This window comes from Balaenoptera borealis (genome assembly GCF_965194805.1).
Source record: "Balaenoptera borealis genome assembly, chromosome: 3".
Lineage (NCBI taxonomy): Eukaryota > Metazoa > Chordata > Mammalia > Artiodactyla > Balaenopteridae > Balaenoptera > Balaenoptera borealis.
In genome coordinates this window covers 230,474-252,053 of record NC_138866.1, presented here as the reverse complement: position 1 = coordinate 252,053, position 21,580 = coordinate 230,474, and the positions used below count along the sequence as shown (strand labels likewise).

Sequence of the window (21,580 nt, the reverse complement as noted above, 5' to 3'; positions counted from 1 at the left end):
CCGGGATCCGCGGCAGGAGCTCAGGGCTGGCGCGGCCCCGCCCCGCGGACTGGGGGCCAATGGGGAGACGGCGCGCCCCGCCGGCCGCTCGGGGACCAATCCGGGAACTCACCGGGGAGCGTCCCCGCCCCTCCAAACGGCTCTGGCCCCGCCCCCGGCCCGGCCCGGCGCGCCCGCCCGGCTGCACCCTGGGCGGGCCAACGAAGCCACGCTCTGGAGAGTTTTTCCCCTCTAACAGCGTCGGAAGTCGGCGCCTGGCTGCGCTTCCTTCGCCTCCTTTGGGTGCAACAGTCCGGGAGGGCGGCCCGGCCGGCTTTCCCCGCACTCCCTGGCTCTCTGCGAGGGTCGCGGGCGGCTCGCTGTGCTCCGGGGGCAGCCTGGTCCTCCCGCCTGCCTGAGGCACTCCTCCTCCGGGGGCGCCAGGACCCATGGTGAACATGGGGCAGCTCCGTGTGCGGAGGCCCGGCGCTGAGAGCCAGCTCCCAGGGACGAGCGGGGGCCCCTGCCCAGGCCTGAGCCGTGGAGCAGAGGTCGGGAGTCAGCCCTGCGCTGGCTCTGGAGGGCCCAGGTGCACCAGGTCATCACCCCTAGTCTGGGAGGCTCTGCGAAGAGGCAGGCACAGAACTGTAGGCAGGGAATGTGGCGGGGTGCGTGTACGTCTGGGAAGGGGGTCACAGCGTCTTCCAGAAGAAGCCTGGCCACCTGCAGGGGGAGGAGGGGGGCTGAGAGGGGCAAGGCCTAGAGGTTTGGGAGAACTGAGACAGGCTCTTTCTTCCTGGCAGGATGAGGTGGCCCCCTTCTGAGCCTGGCAGGCCCCAGGCAGAGCAGGGATCCTGGGAGCTTGGGCCCACGGCAGCCTCCTGTTCCGTGTGTCCAGCCCGCAGCTCTGCCATTACTTCCTGGCATCACCAGCCTGCAAGCCCCGCCTTCAGCAAGCCCCTGCGCTGGTGGGAGCCTTCCCCAGGATAGGGGTGATACAGGGTGGGCAAAGTCAAGGCAGAGGGACACTCGCAGGCTGCAGGGCCCAGGAGAGGGCTCTGACCCGGCCATCGGAAGGCTTCCTGGGGGAGGTGACACCTGTGTTGCATTTGCCAGGGCAGGACGGGGGAGACCCACCGGGAGAGGGAGTGGCCCAGACACAGGCTGGAGTCAAGGAGGAGCCGGGCGTTTGGAGAAGGGCAAGGGGTCCAGGGGCGCAGGCAGAGCAGCCAGGGCGCCGGCGGTGTGTCCAGGCCCCAGGCATCGCCCTGACACAGCTGCCCCTTGGGCCTGTGGAGAAGGTGGCCATCGGAAGGAGAGTGTTTGCACGGTGGCTCTGTCAAGGTCCCAGGGGCTAGGCTGGGCCGGGAGTGACGGTGACGGCGGTGCTGCGTAGAGGGTGTGGGCTGTGGCCCCGGAGATGCAGGTCCAGCCTGGTGGCGCTGGTGGTGAGCACCATCTGGCTGACGGTGGTGGTCCTGCTGGTGGGCTGGCAGGTTGCGGCCACGGGCGTGGCGGCATGGCAGAGTGCTGGGGCTGCGGTCACTGGGGGTGGCGCCGTAGGGCAGCCCACGTGGCTCCAGGTGCCTCGGACAGGCTGCCCAGGCTTCCACTCAGTGGCCTGGGGTCGTGCCCTCCGAGGAACAAGGTGTCCCCTGCCAACTCTTCCTGCCCCTCCCACGTGCTCTGAGTACCCCATCTCCTGAGTAACCTAGGTAACCGTGACGCCTCAGTGGCCTGGGCAGGTGGACACACCTGACCTTCAGGTGGATGCAGTCCAACCCTCAAGCGGACACAGCCTGACCCTCTGACCCACAGCCTGACTAACAGCAACCTTGGCCCGCCTTCCACCCCACCTTGGCCCCGGCCGTGTCCTCACCCTGACCACCTTCTCCACTTCACCCTTTGATCCAAAGCCTCAAAACCGCGGCTGCCCTTCCTGCCAGCAGCCACGGGGCACTCCCCGCGCCCACCACGATGTCCCCCGCTACGGCCTCCGCAAGCACAGCCAGGTGGTCATGGGTCACATTTGCGTTGTTTTGTGAGCCATCCAGGCCAAGCCACAGACACCCGGGCCTGCATGAGTAGATACCTGCCCGGCCTCTGCCCAGCACCGGGCCCTGCTGCTCGGGCTGCAGGAAATGGGAGGCCCGGCGGCTTCTGACTCCCGCCCTTTATCAGCCCACGACGCTTCCTGCGGCCAGCGAGGCCTGGGCCCCGTGGCGCCGGGACACCAGGTCAGCAGTGACTCACTGAGAGCCCGGCCTGGGGACACCCTGGCCCACACCCCCTGCCTCCTGAGAACTCCTGCCCTCACCCTGGCCCACACCTGGCTGGCAGGGCCACCCTGAGCCCCCATTCCCCGGTCCTCCCACCATTCTCCACCCACCAGCATCCTCCCCGTCTTTTAGCCCTGCCCTCCCTTCCCCATCCCCGACAAGCAGTGCTGAGGTGCCCCACCTCTTTGTGCCCCCCCAGTCCCAAGTGCTCATAGCCAGTAGGGTGGGCAGCCGGGGCTGCAGGGCCCACCAGCGCTGAGCACAAGCTCCTTGCTTTGCCCACCTAGGCGGCCACAAGTTTGCTCGCTACCCACGGGCTCTGCTGTCCCCCAGCTCTGCAAGGCGCACCACACCACACCTTCCAGGGACCCTGACCCCTCCCACCCTCAGCTCTCACTGTTTCTCCCCACACCCTGTCACCCAACCCCAGGTTGGCAGCCCACCTACCTCCTCTGTGCCCCATCACGGCCTGACCAGTTCCTTCTCCTTCTGGTCTCAGTGTGGACCCCTCTTCCTCCAGGAAGCCTTCCTGGTCTAACCCCTACAATCCTCCCACCCTGGGGCCTCCCATGGATGTCTCCAGTCCATGGAACTCGTCTCTGAGCTTTACTGGACCCTCGGCGGGAACCCAGAGTCCGCTGCTCACTGGCAGAACCCACCTCCCACCCTCGCCCCAGTGCACCCCCCGCCCAGCACGCCCGACGACGCCGCGTGGGTCAGGACGGGGACCGAAGCTGGGGACGGGGCAGAGAGGGCCCTGGGAAGCTCGTCTTGGTCTGCGCTCGCAGGGCGCCCCTCCCCAGGTCTGGGGCAGATGTAAATGGCAAGGGAACCAGCTGTCTGGGTGGGCCCCTTCCCAAAGGAGAAGTGCCAACCCCTCCCTGGAGCAGGACTCCTTGTGGGACTGACCCACACACATGCACAAGCACGTGTGTGCACACGCACACACAAAACCTGCAAGAGGGTCCTCATCGTGCACACCCAGCCGGCCCACTCAGGCCCACCCGGGAGTCCTGTAGCACCGCCTGCTGGCTGACCAAGCAGGACCCCCTTCTGCTTGCCGAGCCTGCGGGGCTAGGAAGTGGGTGCTTCGCACGGCATGTGCCCATGTGTGCGTGGGCACTCCTTTGCACCCTGTGGCCACCATGCCACCTCTACAGCATTCACAGTCCCAGGCCGGGGTCAGTGATGGTCGTTTGGAAAATCTGTCTCTGAATAGCAGCAGTCCTGCCCAGGGCCAGGCTGGGGGTGCACCAACGGGGGCGGGGGATTGAATGCCATCCGCAGGCTGGTGTGCTCCGGATTTCCACCCCTTGTGTGGCCTTTCCGTCACTTCAGGCGCTTCCATCCGCTGCCCCGCGCACCCAGCAGGCCCCCGAACCCACGGCCCCCATCCCCCAGGGACAACCACAGGGGCCTCCTGCGCAGACCCTGCCTGGCTCCCCTTCCCTCCGGCGGGCCTCGAGCCTCTGCGCCGCCCTCACCTCCGCGCCGCCCTCACCTCTGCGCCGCCCTCTGGCGCACACGACTGCTCGCCCTCTGTGCCCTGCCTGCTGCATTTCCCCACAGCACGGAGGCTGTTCCCTCCCCGCCGTGTCCCTGGCCCCACGGCCAGCCTCAGAACCTCAGAGCTTTGCCACGAGGCTTTGCCAAGGCCTGCTGAGGCCTTGAATGGGAAATACGTGCTTTCCAGAGTCCTGCCTGTGGCTGGAAGGAGTATCCTGGTAAGGCGCTTTGGTGCGGAGGGAAACCCAGAGGTGGTGAGACCTCAGGGAGACCTGGGGGGGTGGGATGGACACAGAGGCAGACACTAACATCTCCATTTCCCATCACTCGACGTGACGTGGCACGTGCAGCTGCCGATCCCAGGGGGCCCACCTCCCTCTGCAGGCAGGCCCTGCCCGGACAGCGCGGGTCCTGCCGGCTTGGCCCTCGCTGACCCAAGCCCTCCCGCCCGAGGGGCATCCCCCCAGCTGCCAGCTCAGCTCCACACTGCCGCTGAGGCTGGAGGCCAGGGCCACGGTGCCATCGCCCTGTGAAGCGCCTGACGGTCGTTTTCCCAGGCCCCCACCGAGGCGGGCACCTGGCAGACGATGTCCTTATTCACTGTGACCTCCAGATGGGAGGAGCGATTACTCAGTCTGGTCAGGGTGAAGGCCCCTCGCCGCCAAGGGGAGGATAGTCCCCACGCTGTCTGGCAGAGCGGCGTTGCCTCTGGTCAGCCAGGGCCTCTGGGCTCCAGCGAAGTCTGCGTGGCCTCAGCAGTTTGCTCCCTGTGACGTGTGATGACCCTCCCTGCTCCACCACGGCCCCGTGGGGCCATCCCACCATGTGCCCCCATCATGGCCTCCCACTGGGTTGGCAGTGGATCAGGGTCAAGGTTGTGTTGAGGGCTGGGGCCAGGGTTGAGGTCAGGGTCAGGTCCTACCAATCTGGGGCCCCTGCCCTCACAGGGCCCATTGTGTGGCGACAATGGCTTCCTGAGCCAAGTTCCTCTCCCAGCAGGAAAGCCATCAAGCCTCCACTTTGCCACCGCCCACGGCCCCTTTGAAGGGCCTGGGCGGCCAGCGCGAGGCCTGCAGCCTTGGAGCCAGTTTCTCGGCCCCCACCCCTTGCCAGCCTGGCCGGGGCCCAGGCCTCCCCGGGGACCGGCCAACCCTGCAGGCACGTAGGCACAGGACAGCATAGGTGGGCACTGCCCAGTCAGGGGAGCTGCCGGCCACACGCAGGCACAGCCCCAAACGCGGCCGTCACTCAGGAGCTCCTACCCTGAGGAAGCAGTTGGCCCCCGTGTCCCCCAAGAGGCCAGGGTGTGTGTGCAGGGTGGCTGTGTGTCCTACGGACGTGGCAGCTTGGGGCCTGGGAAAGTGTTGGCAGGACACCTGGGCTGGGCCTGGGGAGTAGGGGCCCAGAACCCAAGGCCGTAAGGAGGGCATCAGTCCCCTTGCAGGACAGGGGACAGGCAGAGGGCCTGCCCCAGCTAGGCCAGGCCTCCCCACCAAGCCCAGCTGGTCCTGGGGCGCCCCCTGCTGCCTGGGGTGTGGCTGCATAGCTGGGGCCAGTGCTGTAGGTGGGGCACAGTCTGGGGCCCCCTCAGGTCACAGGCAGCTGGGGTGAGGTGTCCAGCTGGCCCCAGGCTCTGAGAGCTCGGGTGGTCCGCTGGGCACTGTGGCCGCAAGTGGAGGGGTGGCCAGAGCCCGGGCAGCAGGGGCCTGGGGTGACGCTCGGACCCAGGGCTGCAGCTCGGGCTTTCTCTCCACGCTAGTCTTCACCGTCTTGCTGGGCGAGGGGGTCTTCAGTCCCAGGAAGGGAACCGGGTGGGCGTGTGGGGGACAGCGAGCCTTCTTGGATGCCCGTTTAGGGCGGGAGCGGCGCTGCACTGGGGTTTCGGTGGGCAGCGCGGTCCCGGGCCCAGCGGTGACAGCGAACAAAGGCCCTGAACCGAGCCCCGTGGCTTTGACGGTAGCCTTTATTATTCAGGGAACGGGGTGTCCTCGGGGTGTGGGGGCCATGGTCTCTGTTGAACCCTCGTTGTGGCCTGGAAGCCAGGTGGACTGGCCTGGGCAGCCGTGTGGCCGCAGCTATGGGGCTGGGGGGCAACCAGGCCCTGACTCAGCCAGTGCTGGATGGGGGCGAGGCCCCGGCTTCTCCCGACGTGGTCACGGCCGCGCGGGGGGACCCGCAACCATAGATCCCTGTGTACCCTGCCACGCTCTCGGTGGGTCTGTTGAGTCTGTCCTGCTGTGACCCCGGGAGCCGTGCTCTCAGCACGCCTGCTGGACAATCCGTAGGGCGATCCCCAGCCTTGCAAGGGGTGACGGGTCCATCTACACCCCTCCCGGGGCCCCACTCAACGCAGGAGTGGGCACCTGGCCCGGAGCTGGCCAGTGACGAGAGGTCCCCACCCCCGGGCCCAGCCCAGCCCTCGCTCTGCCACTTTTCCAGCCTACTGAGAAGCGGACGGAGAGGCAGGATGTAGAGGACAGCAGAGGGGCTGCGGGTAGAGCAAGAGGTGGATGGGGGACGGGGCACCGGCCCTGGGACAGTGAGACGGAGGGAGGTGCGGTCTGGAACTTGCCATATGGTGCCGAGCTGGTGGGAGCAGCGTTTATGGGGCTGCCAGTGGGAAGGGCGCAGCGGGGGGCTCAGACTGGGCTCCTTGAGGCGAAGGTGTCAGCAGACCTTCATTCTCAGGGGCCGCCCAGCACCTGCCCCTCCCTCAGAGAGACCCTCCCCCTGCCCACAGGTGGCCTTGGCGGCAGTGGGTGGCCCTCGGTCCGCTGCCTGCCTAGCCAAACCAGAAACCACTGCGGGGCCACACGGGGGCATGTGGGGAGCAGCTGGGAAGAGGCAGGTGTGTGGGCCCGGGCCCAGGGCACACACGGCCTGAGGCTGAGCGAGCTGGTGTGACCTTTAAGTGACCGGTGGCAGCGGGGCACAGGGTAGGAAGGGCTGAGGCTGTGAGCTCTTTGAATGACTGCATAGATGCCATCCACTGTAGACAGTTCTTGGGAGGTGGATGCAGAGGGGCGCTGCCATCATCCCAGCCCTCCTTCTGCCTGACCCCTGACCCCCACCCCCGGGTTCCCACTGCCGGCTCAGGGCACCTGGGACCAAGGTGCTAAGGCTCCAGCTAGGGCAGCACAGAGCAGGCTGGCTCAGGATGTGGCCCATTCCCGAGGGCCCTGGCAGGGGGGAGGTGGGGGCCAGGCCCTCAGGCCTGTCCCCCATTCTTGGAGGAGCCTGAGGCAGTGAGTGGCACGTCACCGGGGCCCACCCAGCCCTGCCAGGAAGGTTACCTGTGGTCCCAAGTCTGTGGCTCAGAGAGGGGCAGGAATGGGCACGGTGTGGGCTGGGTGACCAGCAGATGCCCACGTCCTCTCTGGGGAGTGGGCAGCCCTGTCACACATGCCCTGCAGCGAGAGGCACCATCAGGCCCATGGGCACCTGAGCTCGGCCACCACTGGGGTGTGGATCTGGGTCCTGTCAGAGCCCAGCACCCAGCACCCAGCACCCTGAAGGGTGGTCCAGAGGCACGAATGGATAAATGTGTGCACAGATGCGCGTGTTCACGGATGGGCGCAGACGTGTACGAGCTGTACGTGTATGTCTGTGCGCACAGGTGCGTACCTGCAGGTGTGGAGGCCTGCACCCGGGAGAGGGCTCTGGGCCAGCGGCTGGAAGGCCCCGGCTTCAGGCAGACGCCAGGCAGTGTGAGTTCCGGGGCCCTGTCTCCTGGCCTCCCCTCCCTCGATCCTGGGGTCAGACGAACAGGTCGTTCTTCGGGGTGGGAGGATGGCATGCAGATGTGCGACGGAGGTGCACACGGGCCTGCACGTCCCCCTTGGGCCAGCACGTGGCAGTGGTGGCCTGCCCGCAGGGCGTGGGCCGTGGCCCAGGGGCACCCCCAGCCACCCTGGGGCTTGACTCCTCCAACCAGACGCCACACCCGGTCACCACCACATGCCCCCAGACCTCCCCTTCCAGCAGCGCCCTGCCTCGCAGCCTCCCGTCCCCGGGGGGTGGAGGAGGCCCAGCTGGGGAAGCAGCCTCACTTCAACTCTGGGCCTCGGCTCGCCCCTCAAACCTCCTCCACCTCCTGCCCGCCTCCACTCCCGGCCTCAGCAGCCTCTCCTCTGCACGCGGACACCCACTCGCAGACCTGAGCCTCACCCTGGCCTCACCTTACGGGGCTGGGCAGCACCGGCCCCTCCCACCCAGCCTCCCATGCCTCCCCCCGGACCCCCTTCTTGCCCAGCCTCCCAGGGGAACCATCCAGCCACAGCTCTGTCTGGAGAGCCAGCCCCGCACAGGCACAGCCAGCGCGCACCCCTCCGCCCTCCCCAGCCGCCAGCTCAGCCCCGCCGGGAGGTTCCCCGAGCACCCCCCTCCCCGGTCGCCTCTGGTCCGGCCCACCACCTGCTCCCTGCGCAGTGCAATGAGCCCCCAGCCCATGAGGCTCCTCTAAGAGCCCCTGCAGCCAAGCAAGCTCTCCTAGCCCCAAGAGGGGCCCAGGGCCAGGATGGCCCACAGCTGGGAAGAGTGGCACAGGGACTTCCAGTGAGGGTGGACATGTCACTGATGGTTCCCCATCAGTCAAGGCCAGGAGCATGGAGCTTGGAGGACAGGTACCCCTGCCTCAGCCGCACTCCTCCAGGAAGCAGACAGGGAACTGTAGACCACAGACTCAGTGGCTTTCTGCTTAAGGAACGATCTTTCTGTTTCACCAAGCCAACCCTCCACTCCAGCCTTCCAGGAGCCCTGGAGTCCCGGCTGGCTGCATGGTACAGGCCGAGGGGCACAGCCAATGGCCTCAAAACCCACCCCCTGCAATCTCTGGTGCACTCCGGGAGGGTGCACTCCGGGAGGGGTCTGCCCACCCCAGGGGCGGGGGGGCTGGGCCCTGGGTGGGGCAGAAGCATCTGCCCTCCCCCCGAGGACACCTCCCGGGCAGCGGTGCCCAAGCCAGACCGAGTGGTCTCTGGGCCTTCCAATGAGGAGGCCTGGCCCAGGGGGTTCTGGGTGGCAGGAACCATCTGGAGCAGGGCTGCCAAGCTCGAGGCCCCTCTGCCGGCCACGCCTCGGTGGACGGTGAGCCCGATCGCAGCTCAGGCGCGAAGCACCTGTAGCTCTCTCACCCAGGCCGGCCGCGCAGGCTACCCGGCTGGCTGTGCACATGTCTGCTGAGTGATGCCGGCTGGCCAAGCGGCCTCTGGGCTCTTGGGTGCAGATCTGTGGGGTCCCCAGGGCCCAGGCAGTGGCAGGGAGGCGCGAGGGCCTGGCTGGGGACTTCGGCTGGAGATACACGATCAATTCTGGACCGGCGGGACACAAAGTGCTTCTCAGACGTGGCAAGAAGGTGAGGGGCGCGGGGAACCCAGCTCCACACAGGCAGAGGAGGGTCCTGAAGGCCGCCCAGCCCTCCACGCACTTGGACAAGCGGCCGGGGCTCCCTGTGCCTTAGTTTCCTTCCGTGGGACATGACATTGCCGCCTGCAAGGGCTCTTGGGCCGTGAGACCCACCTCTGACCAGATGCAGAAGCTGGTCCGGCCCCCCTTGCTGGGCAGAAACACTCCTTACGTCGCTCAAAACATGGTCGCAACAAACAGCAAGTGCCACAGAGGCCACGTGTGGCTGTGGATGAGGGCGGCGGGGCAGGCGGGCCGGCACCCATCTTGTCACAAGTCTCGGCGCTCACGCCCGTGGGCTGGCCCCAGAGGCCCCATCTGACCCCTCAGGAGATGCCGGGGGGTCCACCAGCAGGACACTGCCGGCAGCAAGGTCACGCCTCAGTAGCCATCGTCATCGTCACCGTCACAGCCGTAATCTGCAAAGCACAAAAGAGTCACGGACACTGAGGGGGCGCTGCGTGGTCAAGCACGCTGCACCCGCCACCGCCCACCCCGTGAGCGGCGCCCCAGGCCAGGCTGCACGGGCCCCACCACCACTGACGGGGACCACCGCGTCGGCCCCTTCATCTCTGCAGGTCCCGGGGGCAAGCGCCCGTGTGAGCAGTGCGGGGGTGGGAACCTTTCTCCTGCTGGACGGGCAGCCCAGAGCCCCCAGTCTGCACAGCACAGCAGCTCCTTCTAGCAGCCCTGGCCTCAAAGCCAATACGGCCAATCGTAAGACGCCAGTTCAAATTCCCTTCCAAGGTGCAGTCAGGGGTTCGTGCCCCTTTCCCCGGAAGCCCCCGCCCCGCCCCACCCCACCCCACCCGCTTGCGGAGCTGCCGCCCATCATCTCACCGTCGCCGCCCATCATCTGCAGGGCGCTGACACAGGGCTCCCCGTCCTCCTCATCGGGCTCCTCCTCGTCCGCGTCCTCCTCTGGGTGGTACGACACAGGCCCACTCTCCACCACGACCGCCGTGGGCCTGACGGGCTCGGCGCCCAGGGAGGGGGGGCTCGGGAGCAAGGCCTGCCGGCGAGGGGGTGAGCTGGGGACAGAGCGTGGCTCCCAGGCCACCGCAGGGGAGTGCTCTCTGGGGTGGGGGGATACTCCCCACCCTTCAAGAGTGGTCAGCGAGGACACCCCGATCCCCCGAGCCTGCCCCTGCAGCTGCCCTGGGACCCCTCAGGGGCCCTGCCTCCCTGCTTCTCCCTTCTGTTTCCTAGGCCAGACCAGGACCCCAACAATAAGAAGGGAAGACCCCTGAACCCCAAGACAAGGGAAGAGGGAAGGCCGCTGACTGCGCTGGACCCTGGGACCTGGGCCTGGCTTCCCATACGGAGGGTCGCGATGGCTGTGGGCTGGCACACACTGGTGGGCTCAGGCTTTCAGGCCCCGGGCCGCCCCTGGGCCTCCCTCTGGCTGGGCTGGGCTGGGCTGCTGGCACTCCCTCCCTGACAGGCGCTCACAGACACGGTGCCGGGCGTCTGCTGTTTCCCAAGGATCCCTGTCCCCCGGCTATGTCGACACAACGCACCTCTCCCACGGCCACCTTCTTAGCTGGCTGCGTCGACACCATCGGCCTCAACCTGGAAGAGAGCACAGCACGGTGGCCTCAGCCCAGGCTGCACCATCGGCCACGAGGACACGGGCCCCGCTGGAAGGCCCGTTCTCTGATGGCGGCATCTGGCCAGATGTAAAGGACGACGGTGTACTGAGGCTCCCGTGGCACCACCCTGCCTGGGTCTTGTCCGCCCAGTGGCTGCGCCTGGGCCCTGAGCGCTGCCCGGTCACCTCCTCCACCCAGGCCCGGCAGCCCGCCCCGCCCCCGCCCCTGCACTGTCCTTCCCCCCACCCCACCGGCTGGGCAGGGGGCTGGGCCTCTTCACGTCTACCCCACAGACATGGCGCAGGCAAGATTCTTCCCCCGGGGCCTGGGTGAGCACTGCACCCACAGGCAGGGCAGGGCCAGGGTGCTGGGGATGGGGGCGCGGGGAGCCAGAAGCAGCCGGAAGTCTGGATTTTTGTATGAAAGCTTCTTTTTAAATGTTGGCAGCAAATTCAAATTTCATTGAAGCCACTCTGCAGGGCGACAGAAGGTCCCTCTGGACAGAAGCCCCATGTACTGATCAATACTCGGTGACAGATAAACACGGGAATCACACTGCCCTGCCACCAGGCACCCCAGGCCCCCCAGGTCAGCTGTTTTCTGAAGCGGTCCTGGGCTATCTGCCCCCTGCCATCCCCATACTTCCAGGAGAGCGTGTGGAGGCCGTGGGCAGCAGCTGCTGTGGGAGACCCGTTCAGTCCTCCCACTGGTCCCTCCTGAGTTTCCCTGTTGCTGGAAGAGGAGAAGGGCGAGAGGCACGTTCTAAGACCCAAGCCCGCCCCTCCCCTCCCCTCCCCTCCCCTCCCCTCCCCTCCCCTCCCCTCCCCTCCCCTCCCAGCCTGAGAGCCTTGGTTGCCCGCTCCACCCCACCAGGCCCAAGGCACCGGGCACCCAATTCTGCTAACAGCACCCCTTCCAGTGGGCTTGTTCTTCCTCCCTCGGACCCTCCAAACACAAAACGCAAGGCGCTTTCTACACAAAACCACTGCAAGGGGCTGGGGGCGCACACCAAGGCTCCCCAGATGCTGCTGACCTGCCCAAGGACGACGGCGGGACTCCCACGGGAGATGAGGCAGGTCCTCCCCCCAGCCCTGGCCGCGGGAGCCATCCAGACCCAGGGACCCCCCACCAGACCTGGGCAGGGGCAGAGCCCACGCTGCAGCCGCTTCCCTCCAGGGCATGGCTTGAAGGAAGATGTGCGGGGGCAGGGAGGGGGCGCAGGTGATCAAGCTGCACCCACGGCGGCCCCAGCCCCGCACAGTCCGCTACCCTGGGCCCTCCTGGCTATCTGGCCCAGCCCTGCTGTGATGTGCCAATGAATGCTGGGCACACGGGGAATGGACCCCGTAACAGCCTCCGACAGCGGACACCTGACGGCGGGGGTCTGGCCCGTCAGGCCAGGTCTGGGCAGCCCGCCCCGTGAGGGCCTCGGCAGCAGTGGCTCCGGGGTCTCACAGGAAGCCCTCGCTCTACACGGTCTGGGGCTGCAGCCTGGAGGGGACAAGGCGGCGGCTCACGCAAGGCTGTGCCCAAGCTCGGAGGAAGCCCCTCCCACACGGACGGCTCTCCGGGTCCCCACCTGTCACCTGGGGAGGCGTGAGCTTGGAGCCACAGCCGCAACAACCCGAGGCCCAGCAGAGAAGTCCAGAGTCCCCAGAACCCAGGAGGCGGGAGCCGGTGGCGCACTCCCTACCGACCGAGGCCAGCCCGGCCGGGGGAGCGCGCCGTCAGCGGACGGGGTGAGAACGGCTCCTGACGTGAGGGCCGGCAGGAGGCGGGTCTGGGTCTCGGGCCCTCCTCTCGAAGCGCGCCCGGCAGCCGGTGACTGGCTGGGCCTCTCGGGGGGTCTGTGGGCACCTGGGCACACGCTCCTCCCCTCCGCCCGCGGCCCCGCCCAGCCGGTGGCCTGGAGGGCCCGTGGCTGCCCCACAGGGCCGCTGCCCCACCGCTTCTGCAAATGCACCGCGGGCGCCAGCCGCCAAAATGCTCACAGACGGACGGCGAACACCACGTCCACGAGGGGACAGCCGGACCGTGCGACGGGGCTCGGCCACAGCACTTTGCACTGACAAACACAGGCTGAACCTGAGCTCTGGGAAAGCAGCCCCCGTCACCCCCGTGCACGGTGATGGGAGCAGGGGATGCCGAGCTTGGGGGTGAGGCGCCCCCTCGCCAAAGGACGAGGCTGCCTGCCACGACCCGGGAGCACAGGCAGCGACCACACCGTGTCCGGGCGGGGCGCTTCCCAGGCTCCAGGAGAGCGGCGGGCGGGCCTCCCGCGGTGCCCGCTCTTGTGCCTGTCATCAGAAGGGAGCACGGGGACACCCAACAGGACCAGGACCAGCTGTCCGGACACTGACAGGCTGTACTGGGCGCTTGGGGACTTGGAGGCGTGGGGTCTCGAGGAACAAGGGAGCGGGGTCACCAAATTACAGAAGAAGTGTCGCAAAAACTGCGAAAAATGATTACTCCCACTTTAGAGAACAGAAATGCAAATCAGAACATCTTTAACTTCTCAGATGAGTCAGGACGAGAAAACGGTAGCGCCAGAGAAGAGGGGGTCAGGTGGTGGGAGTGCAGCCCCAGAGGGCCCTCCCCTCTGGAATCCCCCCGCGAGCACAGCCGGGGGCCAGGCTGCGGGCACACCGACCAGCCTCGGCCGCGGCAGGGGCTCTCGGCCTGGGGTGGGGGGCACTGCAAAGCTGCCTGGACCTGGCCCCACCAGCCGCCATCAGGAGGGCCCTGTGGTCGCGCTGGTGTCTTCCCCACCCTATCCCACTTGCCCCATCAGTGGTTTGCTCTCCCTCGGCGGAGAGAGCAGGGGGATGGGGGACGGGCAGGCAGTGCGCAGAGCATGGCGCGGGGCCCTCCCGGGAGAACGGACCCCTGGGGTGGAGAATGGGCCCGGCCCACAAGTCTCTTCAAACAGAACAGACCCCGATGCCGCAGGAGCCCTTCCAGGGCTGAAGCCCTGCTCAGCTCCTGGCCAGGGCAGCGGGGGCCACGCTGGACACCGACACTGGTTCCCAGCACACAGGTGGGGAACGCCCCGCAGCCCTGCGCCTGCCCGACACCCAGCCCGCCTGGCACGGTACCTTTTCCCCACGCTGGCCACGGGATCAGCCCCGCTCCTGCTGGCTGGCGTTTTCCGCCGAGTCAGCTTCCTGGCTCCAGTCCTCTCCTGAGGCCGGGCGTCCTCCTTGTGTGGGCCGCCCCCGCCCTTGCTGTCGAGGTCCCGGAGCACGCTGTAGTTGATCTTGCTGGAGATCTTCTTCTGCTCCAGCATCTTCTCGATGGCCTCCCCGGCCGTGCTAGCCTGGATCGGCTCCCGTCGCTTGCAAGACTTCTTGGGCTCGATGGAAACACAACATTACGCTTCCTGTAGGTCTTGGTCCTATGAACCTGCCAGGTGCCACTCAGGACGTGGGAGCGGGGCTCAAGCAATCAGGGTCGGCTGGGGAGTCTTACTCTCCCTGGAGAGTGGGGCACAGGGCAGTCCAGTGCTGGAGGAGCCACTGGGCAGCTGCAATCTGCCTACAGCCCACCGTGCAGAGCCCCGGCCGGGCTGGGCCCCAAGCGGGCTTCCCCAGGTCACAGGGCGGGGGCGGGGGCTGGCCGGGCATCTGCCAGTGGGAGGCCAGCACAGCGCAGGGTGGGCGGCCGGGAGCTCTCAGGTCCCTGAGGAAGAGGCGGCGCCCTACCTTGTGCTCCTTGTAGATGCCAAGCTCCCTCTCCTTCGCGATTCTCGCTTCTTTCTCTGAAAGGTCAAGGAGCGGGGTCAGCAAGGCTGGCGCCCCAGGGCACCTGGGCGGGTGGGGGTCTGCGAGGCCCGCGTTCCAGGGCGCCTGGGCGGGCACTCACCCCTCTGCTCCCGCAGGTACTCGGCATTCTCCCGCATCCACAGCTCGGCCTTCACGCGGGCTTCGGCCTCGTTCAGGATGTACTGGGGCAGAGCGCAGCGTCACCATCAGAGGGCACGCCCAGAGCTCAGCTCTGCCAACGTGCGCCCCTTCATACACGCGGGTCAGGAAGCAGGCCTCCGACCCAAGAGGGAACGTGTGTGGAGAGCCGGCTAACACCCTGGTGTCCTCCAGCCTTTCCAGGCCGGCCTGAGGGCCGCATCCATGAACCAACCCCGCAGCAAACGCCCCCCCACTCCTGGCAGTTTGTGGTCCCCCGGGGCACAGGAGCCAGGCCAGCCAGAGCGCAGGGACGTGGGTCCCGGAGAAGGAACTGAGGTGAGGGCTCAAGACGCCAACTTAAGAACACGCAGGTGGCCTCAGGCACAAGGTGATTGGTGACAAATCAGGGGAAAGGCTTCCCGCCTGTCAGAGAACAAGCATTGCTGGACAAACTGCTAAGAGCCCGTCCGAACGACGGCAGGCCCAGGGGGATATGGAGCTGTGCCCCCAGCCCACAGGAGCTTCCCAATGGGGCGCAGCCTGGCACTCCACGGACCCCAACCAGCACCCCCCGGGAAGGCCACTGAGAGCTCACGGCGCTTACTCTGTCGATCTCGAGGTCATCGATGCCGCTGAGGTCTAGCTCACCGTCCCCGGAAGCATCTTCTAGAGGGAAGCACAGCCTGGCATTTACGGTCAACGTCCAGTTAAACGAGCGCATACATCACCTGGGCCATCTCAGGACTCGGGGGTGCGGCCAAGGGCTTCTAGCAGCCGCTTCCTCCCGGCCGCCAGCCGGTCCCGGCCCCATCCCTGCGAGTGCAGGGCACAGGGGGCAAGGCTTACATCCCAGCGCCGAGTGGAAGCAGCAGGATGCTAACTTGGAAGACCTCCCAGACCTCACGCTCTCCTGTACAGAAAGCTTTTCAGATCAACAGGCCCAGGAGAGGGGGCCTCGGGCAGCCTTCCGTGACCACGCTCAGGACACCCCCAAAACCTGTCGGCCACCACCCTCCTGCCCCAGCTGGTCAACAGCACAACCTGCACGGCCCAGAAACCGGGGCCGGCCCTCCTGTGGGCCGCCCCTCCTGTGGGCCGCCGCTCGTCATCCAACGGTTCTCTGCCCCGTCCTGTTGGTTCCAGCCCAACGGGAACTGGGAATGCCCTCCTGCCAGCAGGCTGTCGGGGATGCTCTCCTGTCGCGTTGCCGCTCCGCGGCGGAGGCTGGGCGCTCAGACACACCCCCACGCCCCTCTGCGGTCAGCCTCGCTCCCCTTGCTCTCTCAGCTCCAGCCAGCTTGGCCTCTTTCTGTCCAGGTCGCAGTGCCCCCAGCTGCCTCAGGGCCTTTGCACATGCCCTCTGCTCAGTGAGCTGTGGGACCTGCTCTGGGTTCCACTCATACGGCAGCCCCTTTGGGGTACAACCCACCTGTACCTAACTGATGGGCTGGGTCTGTGTCACATCCCTCTCCCCTCTAGACCACCAACGCCACCACAGTAGGCACACGACCGCCCATCGCCACGCCCAGCCACAGGGCACGGGAGGAACATCTGAGCAGCGTCCCTCTCACAGAGGCTCCTCGCACACAGAGGCCAAGCCCTTGGCGCCCAGAGGAGGCAGGGCCCACCTTACGGTGAAACTGCGACAAGACCAAACCCGCCGCCCTCCTGGAGCTGCCTGCACGCCAGGCCCCCCCGAGGGAGGAACAGCTGGGCCCCTGCGCAGGCGCCCCGGCACTGCAGGCACTGGAGCCCAGCAAGTGACATCCGTCCGACCAGTGGAGATGCCGCCTTTGGCCGACACTTTCCCACCAGGTTAGATGCAGAGGCGCGGGCAGGGGATGCCAGTCTGTCCCTGTGGCCCCTCTGTAGCATGTGGCCTCTGCACTGAGGCCTCCCGAGTTGCACAGGGGCAGGAAGGAGCCTCCAGCCACAGCCCGACCAAACCGAGGGCTCTGGTCAGCGGAGGAGGGTCCCGGAGATGCTGACAAGCCCTGCGGCATTCGGGTGTCAGCACAGCTGGGGTCACTGACTGCTCACACAGCCTGCAGCGGAGCTGGCAGGGCCCCTCCCAAGCCCACCCTTCTCGGAGGCCCCTCAGAAGCAGCACCTCCAACTCCCACAGGCGGGGGCGGGGACGACCCAGGCCTGGAAACCCCACCCCACCCGCCCGGAGGAGCCCCCTGCCGTCTCTCCACCCCCGCTGCTCCCCCAGCCCCTGGGCGCTCACTGGGGTCCCGGCTCTGCGAGGAGATGCACTCTCGGATGGAGTCCGAGATGCCCAGACTGGCCGCGGTGGGCAGAGGGCCGAGCAGGGACTCCAGGGCGGGGGGCCTGCCGCCTCCCTCAGGGCCTCCTGCCGCCTCCGAGCTGCCAGGAATGCCTCCCCCAAGGAGCTCCTGGTAGAAGTCCTTGTTCAGGTGGCTGGCCGCGGCCTCCAGCTCTTCATCCTCGGCGTCCTCCTCACCAAACAAGCTGGACGTGGTGTCCTCAACGGAGCCTAGGGACACAATTTCACGCACCACCTGTTACCCAGGCAGGAAGCCAGAGAGCCCGCTTGGTGAAGAGGAGCGTTTCCGCCCAGCTGCAAAAGGCACTTATTCCAAAAGATGTGCCTTGTCCCAAGGGCGCCCAACACCCACCCGCCCGTGAACGGGCCTCAGCCCACACCTCACACGTGACGCAAAGATTAACTCAAAATGGATCAGATGTGAACCTAACAGCTAAAACTGTAAACATTTCAGAGAAACAATGGGAAGATAGGTGACTGTGAATTAAACCGGAACTTCTTATACATGACGCTGAAAGCAGAATCAATAAAGCACTGATAAGTCGGATTTCATCAAAATTGAGAACTCTACCTTTGAAAGACACTGTTAAGACAAAAAAACAAGCTGCAGACTTACCTGCAAATCACACATCTGACAAAGCACTTGTCTCTAGAATGTGTAAACGACTCTGAAAACACACAACCCAATAAAAAATGGGCGAAAGGTTTGACCAGAGACTCCAGCAGTGGCGACGTGGGTGATAAACAGGCACGCGTCATGCTGTCACGACGGACCTGCAAGCCTGCATGCCCCGCCCCCTCGCACAGCCACACCAGTGCGAGGGGCACGGAGGGATGGACGCCACACTCCCGGTGCCACCACGTTGGAAAACAGTCAGATGCTTTCATAAAGATTTAAACACGTCTCCCCCTGACCCAGCGATTCCACTCCTCAGCATTTACCCAAGGGAAAAGGAAATAAAGACAGTTACATGATGGACTTTCCCAGTGGCACAGTGGTTAAGAATCCGCCTGCCAATGCAGGGGACACGGGTTCAAGCCCTGGTCCGGGAAGATCCCACATGCTGTGGAGCAACGAAGCCCGTGGACCACAACTACTGAGCCTGTGCTCTAGAGCCCGCGAGCCACAACTACTGAGCCCGCGCACCTAGAGCCCATGCTCAGCAGCAAGAGAAGCCCATGCACCGCAACAAAGAGTAGCCCCCGCTCGCTGCAACTAGAGAAAGCCTGCGTGCAGCAACGAAGACGCAACGCACCCAAAAATAAATAAATAAATAAATAAATAAATTAAAAAAACAAAGACAGTTACACGAATGTTCACAGCGGGTTACGTGCAACGGTCCAAGACTGGAAATAATCCCGGGGTCCTTCCATCCCGGACTGGGTGCACTCGGGCACCACTACTCCACAAAGAGGGCTGATCTAGCGACGGATGGCTCACAACAACTACACCGAGTGAAAAAGCCAGAGGAGAAACAGGGTACACACTACACGATCCCACGTACATAAACAACACGACTAATTTCCAGCAATAGGAGGCAGCTGCACACCGGGGTGGGCACTCGCCGGGCCCTGGGCCTGGAATACACACCCCCGACCACGCGCACAGCTCCCTCACGCCCTCTCAGCCCCTTGCTTGGAAGCCCACGCCATTACCGTGTGTGTCACCGGACATCCCGCAGGAGGGCCAGCAGAGGGAGGACATCGGTCGGTCCACTCTGTCCGCCGTGGGGTCCCAGGGCCCAGTGCCCTGAACGCATGCGACACGTCCTCCGGAGGGAAGGACTCGTACCTGCGTCCGTGGCCCGCGTCCTCCTCCACCCCTCCTCCAGCCCAGCCTCCGTCCTCGCCACAGAGGAGGGGACGCGGGAGCTGCGGCTTCCTTGCCGGGGCTGGGAGGCTCAGGGGCTGGTTCACGAGGAGGCAATGGATCCGAGGAGCGACCCACGGCCAAGGCGGGCCGGGCCCGTCCCTTCATTCTTGACACAACGGATGAAACGTGGAAATGGTCCAGATAACCAAACGGCAGGGGCGTGGAAGAGGACACGTCCCCGACGGTCTCCCCAGAAGGGAAGCGTGTGAAAAGCTGGAACTGGAGCAGGAGACGAGCGGCCCCTCCACAGCGCCTGGTAAGCGTGACAGCGGCCGCTGACAGCCGGGCGGGGGCAGGAGAGCGAGCCCGTGTCCGCCCCACTGCTGGGCAGGTGCAAACAGGTGCTGCCCGAGAAACGGAGGGCTGAAGAAACCATGTGAAGGAAACCACTGGGACAAAACCCAGACCTTCCCAAGGTCCAGAAAACACCAAGCAGAAAGGCACATAAGCAGACATAAAAGAGCTCGCTTCCACTGTTGAAAGAGAAAAAGCTCTCAGGCTGGATCAGAAAGCAGAGCTCAATTCTCTGCTGTCTAGAAGAGGAGGACACGGACGGAACAGGTGGGGCAGGCAGAGCAGAGACCACCAGGCATGCCCCCAGGCCGTGGAGGGCGCCAGGCACCAAAAACAAGCCAGCCTCAGCTGGAACACGGCGGCCACCTCTGTCTGCAAGAGGACCTCAAAGCTCGACGTGACCAGTGAGATGCCCCGACAGACACAGAGCCCAGCCCAGCTGGACGGGAGCAGAGGGGGCCTCCTCCCAAGCACCACTGGCGTCTCCAACCAGCGGACCTGTGGCCACAAGAGTTGATGGCACAAGGGAGGGACAGCGCCAGCAACACACTCGGTCACAACGCAGTAAATGTGGAGGTTAACAACAAAATCAGAAAACAAAAGCCCCCGCCCCAACTCTTAACTCCCTCACTTGACTCTTAGCACCAAAGACAAATATAATCTGAGACCGTGAGCAGCGCAAAGCGTCTGATACCAGGACAGCGGATCGCAGCTCAAACGACACTCGGGCCCTGCCCTGCGTGAGTGTGTCACAGGAAACCAGCCAGGCAGTGACCTCAGTTTAAAACAAGGAGAGAAGCCGCGAGGAGGACAGAGCAGAGGGAAGCGGAAATCAGCAACAGTGTACAGGAAGGCAGCAGGGTTCATAAATCAGTGCGAGAGCTGGTTGAACGGGAAATCAACAACCTAGCTAGGTTAAAAAAACCCAAAAAAACACAGAAACAAACTATGCAGAATAAGAAAGGATAAAAATGAAAACAACCAGAGAAACAATAAAGTCAAAAGTATTGTTAGATACAAGTTTGTTCAAATCTGTGCCTGGATGGGACGCCGTGGCAGCCTAAGAACAGAGAGGTTCACCGTCTGGCCAGGCAAGGCCTTCCCAGAACCATGGGACACTGTGGAAATGATGGATCACATTCATTCACCCAAGAAAACCCTGTGTTCTCTCCGCAGACCCTGCAGACATCAGAAACACTCCCTGACGGCTGAGATTGGACGGCTCAGTGAAAACGGCGGTGGGTGTTTCCTTTACAGGACAACGTGGTATTTCAGCCCAAAGCCTGTACCGTGTGTCCCGGGCAGCACGGAGGCCTTATGGGGAAGCCGGATGACATGCCCATTGTCACAGCCAAGACTCAGCATGGTCTTTAAGGGTCAAGCAATGGACTAGGCAAGAGCAAGAAAGTAGGGGCCTAAAAATCGTGAAGGGCAGTAAAATACCACTATTTGTAGACGACCTAACTCACCAATTACCTGAATAATCCGATGATGAACTGAGAAGTACTCAAAGCAGTAACAGAATCCCTAACATACAAGAGCACAAAAGCACCACCTAGAAATCAGTATCTTCCACAAACACAGCAGTTGAAGACGCCACTTATGGCAGCAACAGAGAAGGCAGTGCAGCTGGGACCCAAAGCACCTGAGGCAAGGCCTCAGACTCAGAAGAAAACCCCCGGGAGGGAGACACCCCGCTCTCGCTCTCGGGGGGAGGACGGCGCCAGCCTGCTCCAGGTGATGGACAGGGTGGAGAGCTGCGCTGGGGCGGGCGGCGGCCAGGATGACTCTGAAGATGGGACGAGGAAGTGAACGAGGGGCAGCTACAGAGCCCCATGGGAGGGCGGTGAGCAGGTGCTCGCCTTCCAGACTGGACGACTGACGGAACCAACGCTTACTCAGCACCCGGCCCTGTCCTGTGAGCCAGAGAGGGGGTGGGAGGGCGCCGGCCGCGGACCTGCAGAGTGTGAGCGGAGGGGGCGCCCCGAACCAGCCGGGGTGTCCCCGGAGCACGGCAAGGGAGGCAACGTGGGAGAAATGAAAACCACACATGCACAAAGAGATCTGTCCGAGGGGGCTCACGGCAGCTTCGCGAGGCCCCAAACCAGAAACGGGGTTGCACACGAGATGCGATGGGACGCGGGGAGAGGCGGCAGCGGGGAGGGCTGTGTGGGCCACGGCCGCGGGCGCAGGGCGAGCTCTTTCCCACAGGCAGCGTCTGCCAGTGAGTGAGTAGCCTGAGGGCAGCGGGGGCAGGAGACTGGTCTGGAAGACTCGGCCGCCCCGGAGCTGCTGGGGACACAGGGTGGCTCGGGGTGTCCTGGGAGCAGCGGATGCCCAGCTCGGTGCGCGGAGGCCTGGGGCAGGGGTGGAGCCAAGAGGCAGGACGCACGGCCACGGTGGGGGCAGCAGGAGGGGCAGCGAAGCTCGGCGGCAGGGCAAGTGCCGGACACGGGTGAACT

General features: G+C 65.1%; 1 protein-coding gene across 8 annotated transcripts in view; it reads right to left on the bottom strand.

Annotated features, from left to right (window-relative positions):
• Positions 1 to 8,453: 8,453 nt before the first annotated feature.
• The window catches only part of BRF1 (BRF1 general transcription factor IIIB subunit), a 71,787-nt gene continuing 58,660 nt past the window's right edge, over positions 8,454 to 21,580 (bottom strand). For 3 of the 8 annotated variants that reach the window (XM_082386290.1, XM_082386286.1, XM_082386293.1), the window contains 6 exons: positions 16,892 to 17,161; positions 15,266 to 15,327; positions 14,621 to 14,702; positions 14,461 to 14,516; positions 13,855 to 14,111; positions 11,011 to 11,491 (listed from right to left, as the gene is read on the bottom strand). In XM_082386290.1, coding sequence (XP_082242416.1) covers positions 11,212 to 11,491; positions 13,855 to 14,111; positions 14,461 to 14,516; positions 14,621 to 14,702; positions 15,266 to 15,327; positions 16,892 to 17,161 — 1,007 coding nt within the window. In that variant the 3' untranslated portion in view covers positions 11,011 to 11,211. Of the gene's footprint in view, positions 9,587 to 10,007; positions 10,180 to 10,687; positions 10,740 to 11,008; positions 11,492 to 13,854; positions 14,112 to 14,460; positions 14,517 to 14,620; positions 14,703 to 15,265; positions 15,328 to 16,891; positions 17,162 to 21,580 lie in introns of those variants that run through there. The other 5 variants (XM_082386291.1, XM_082386288.1, XM_082386287.1 and 2 more) reach the window with 4 other exon arrangements.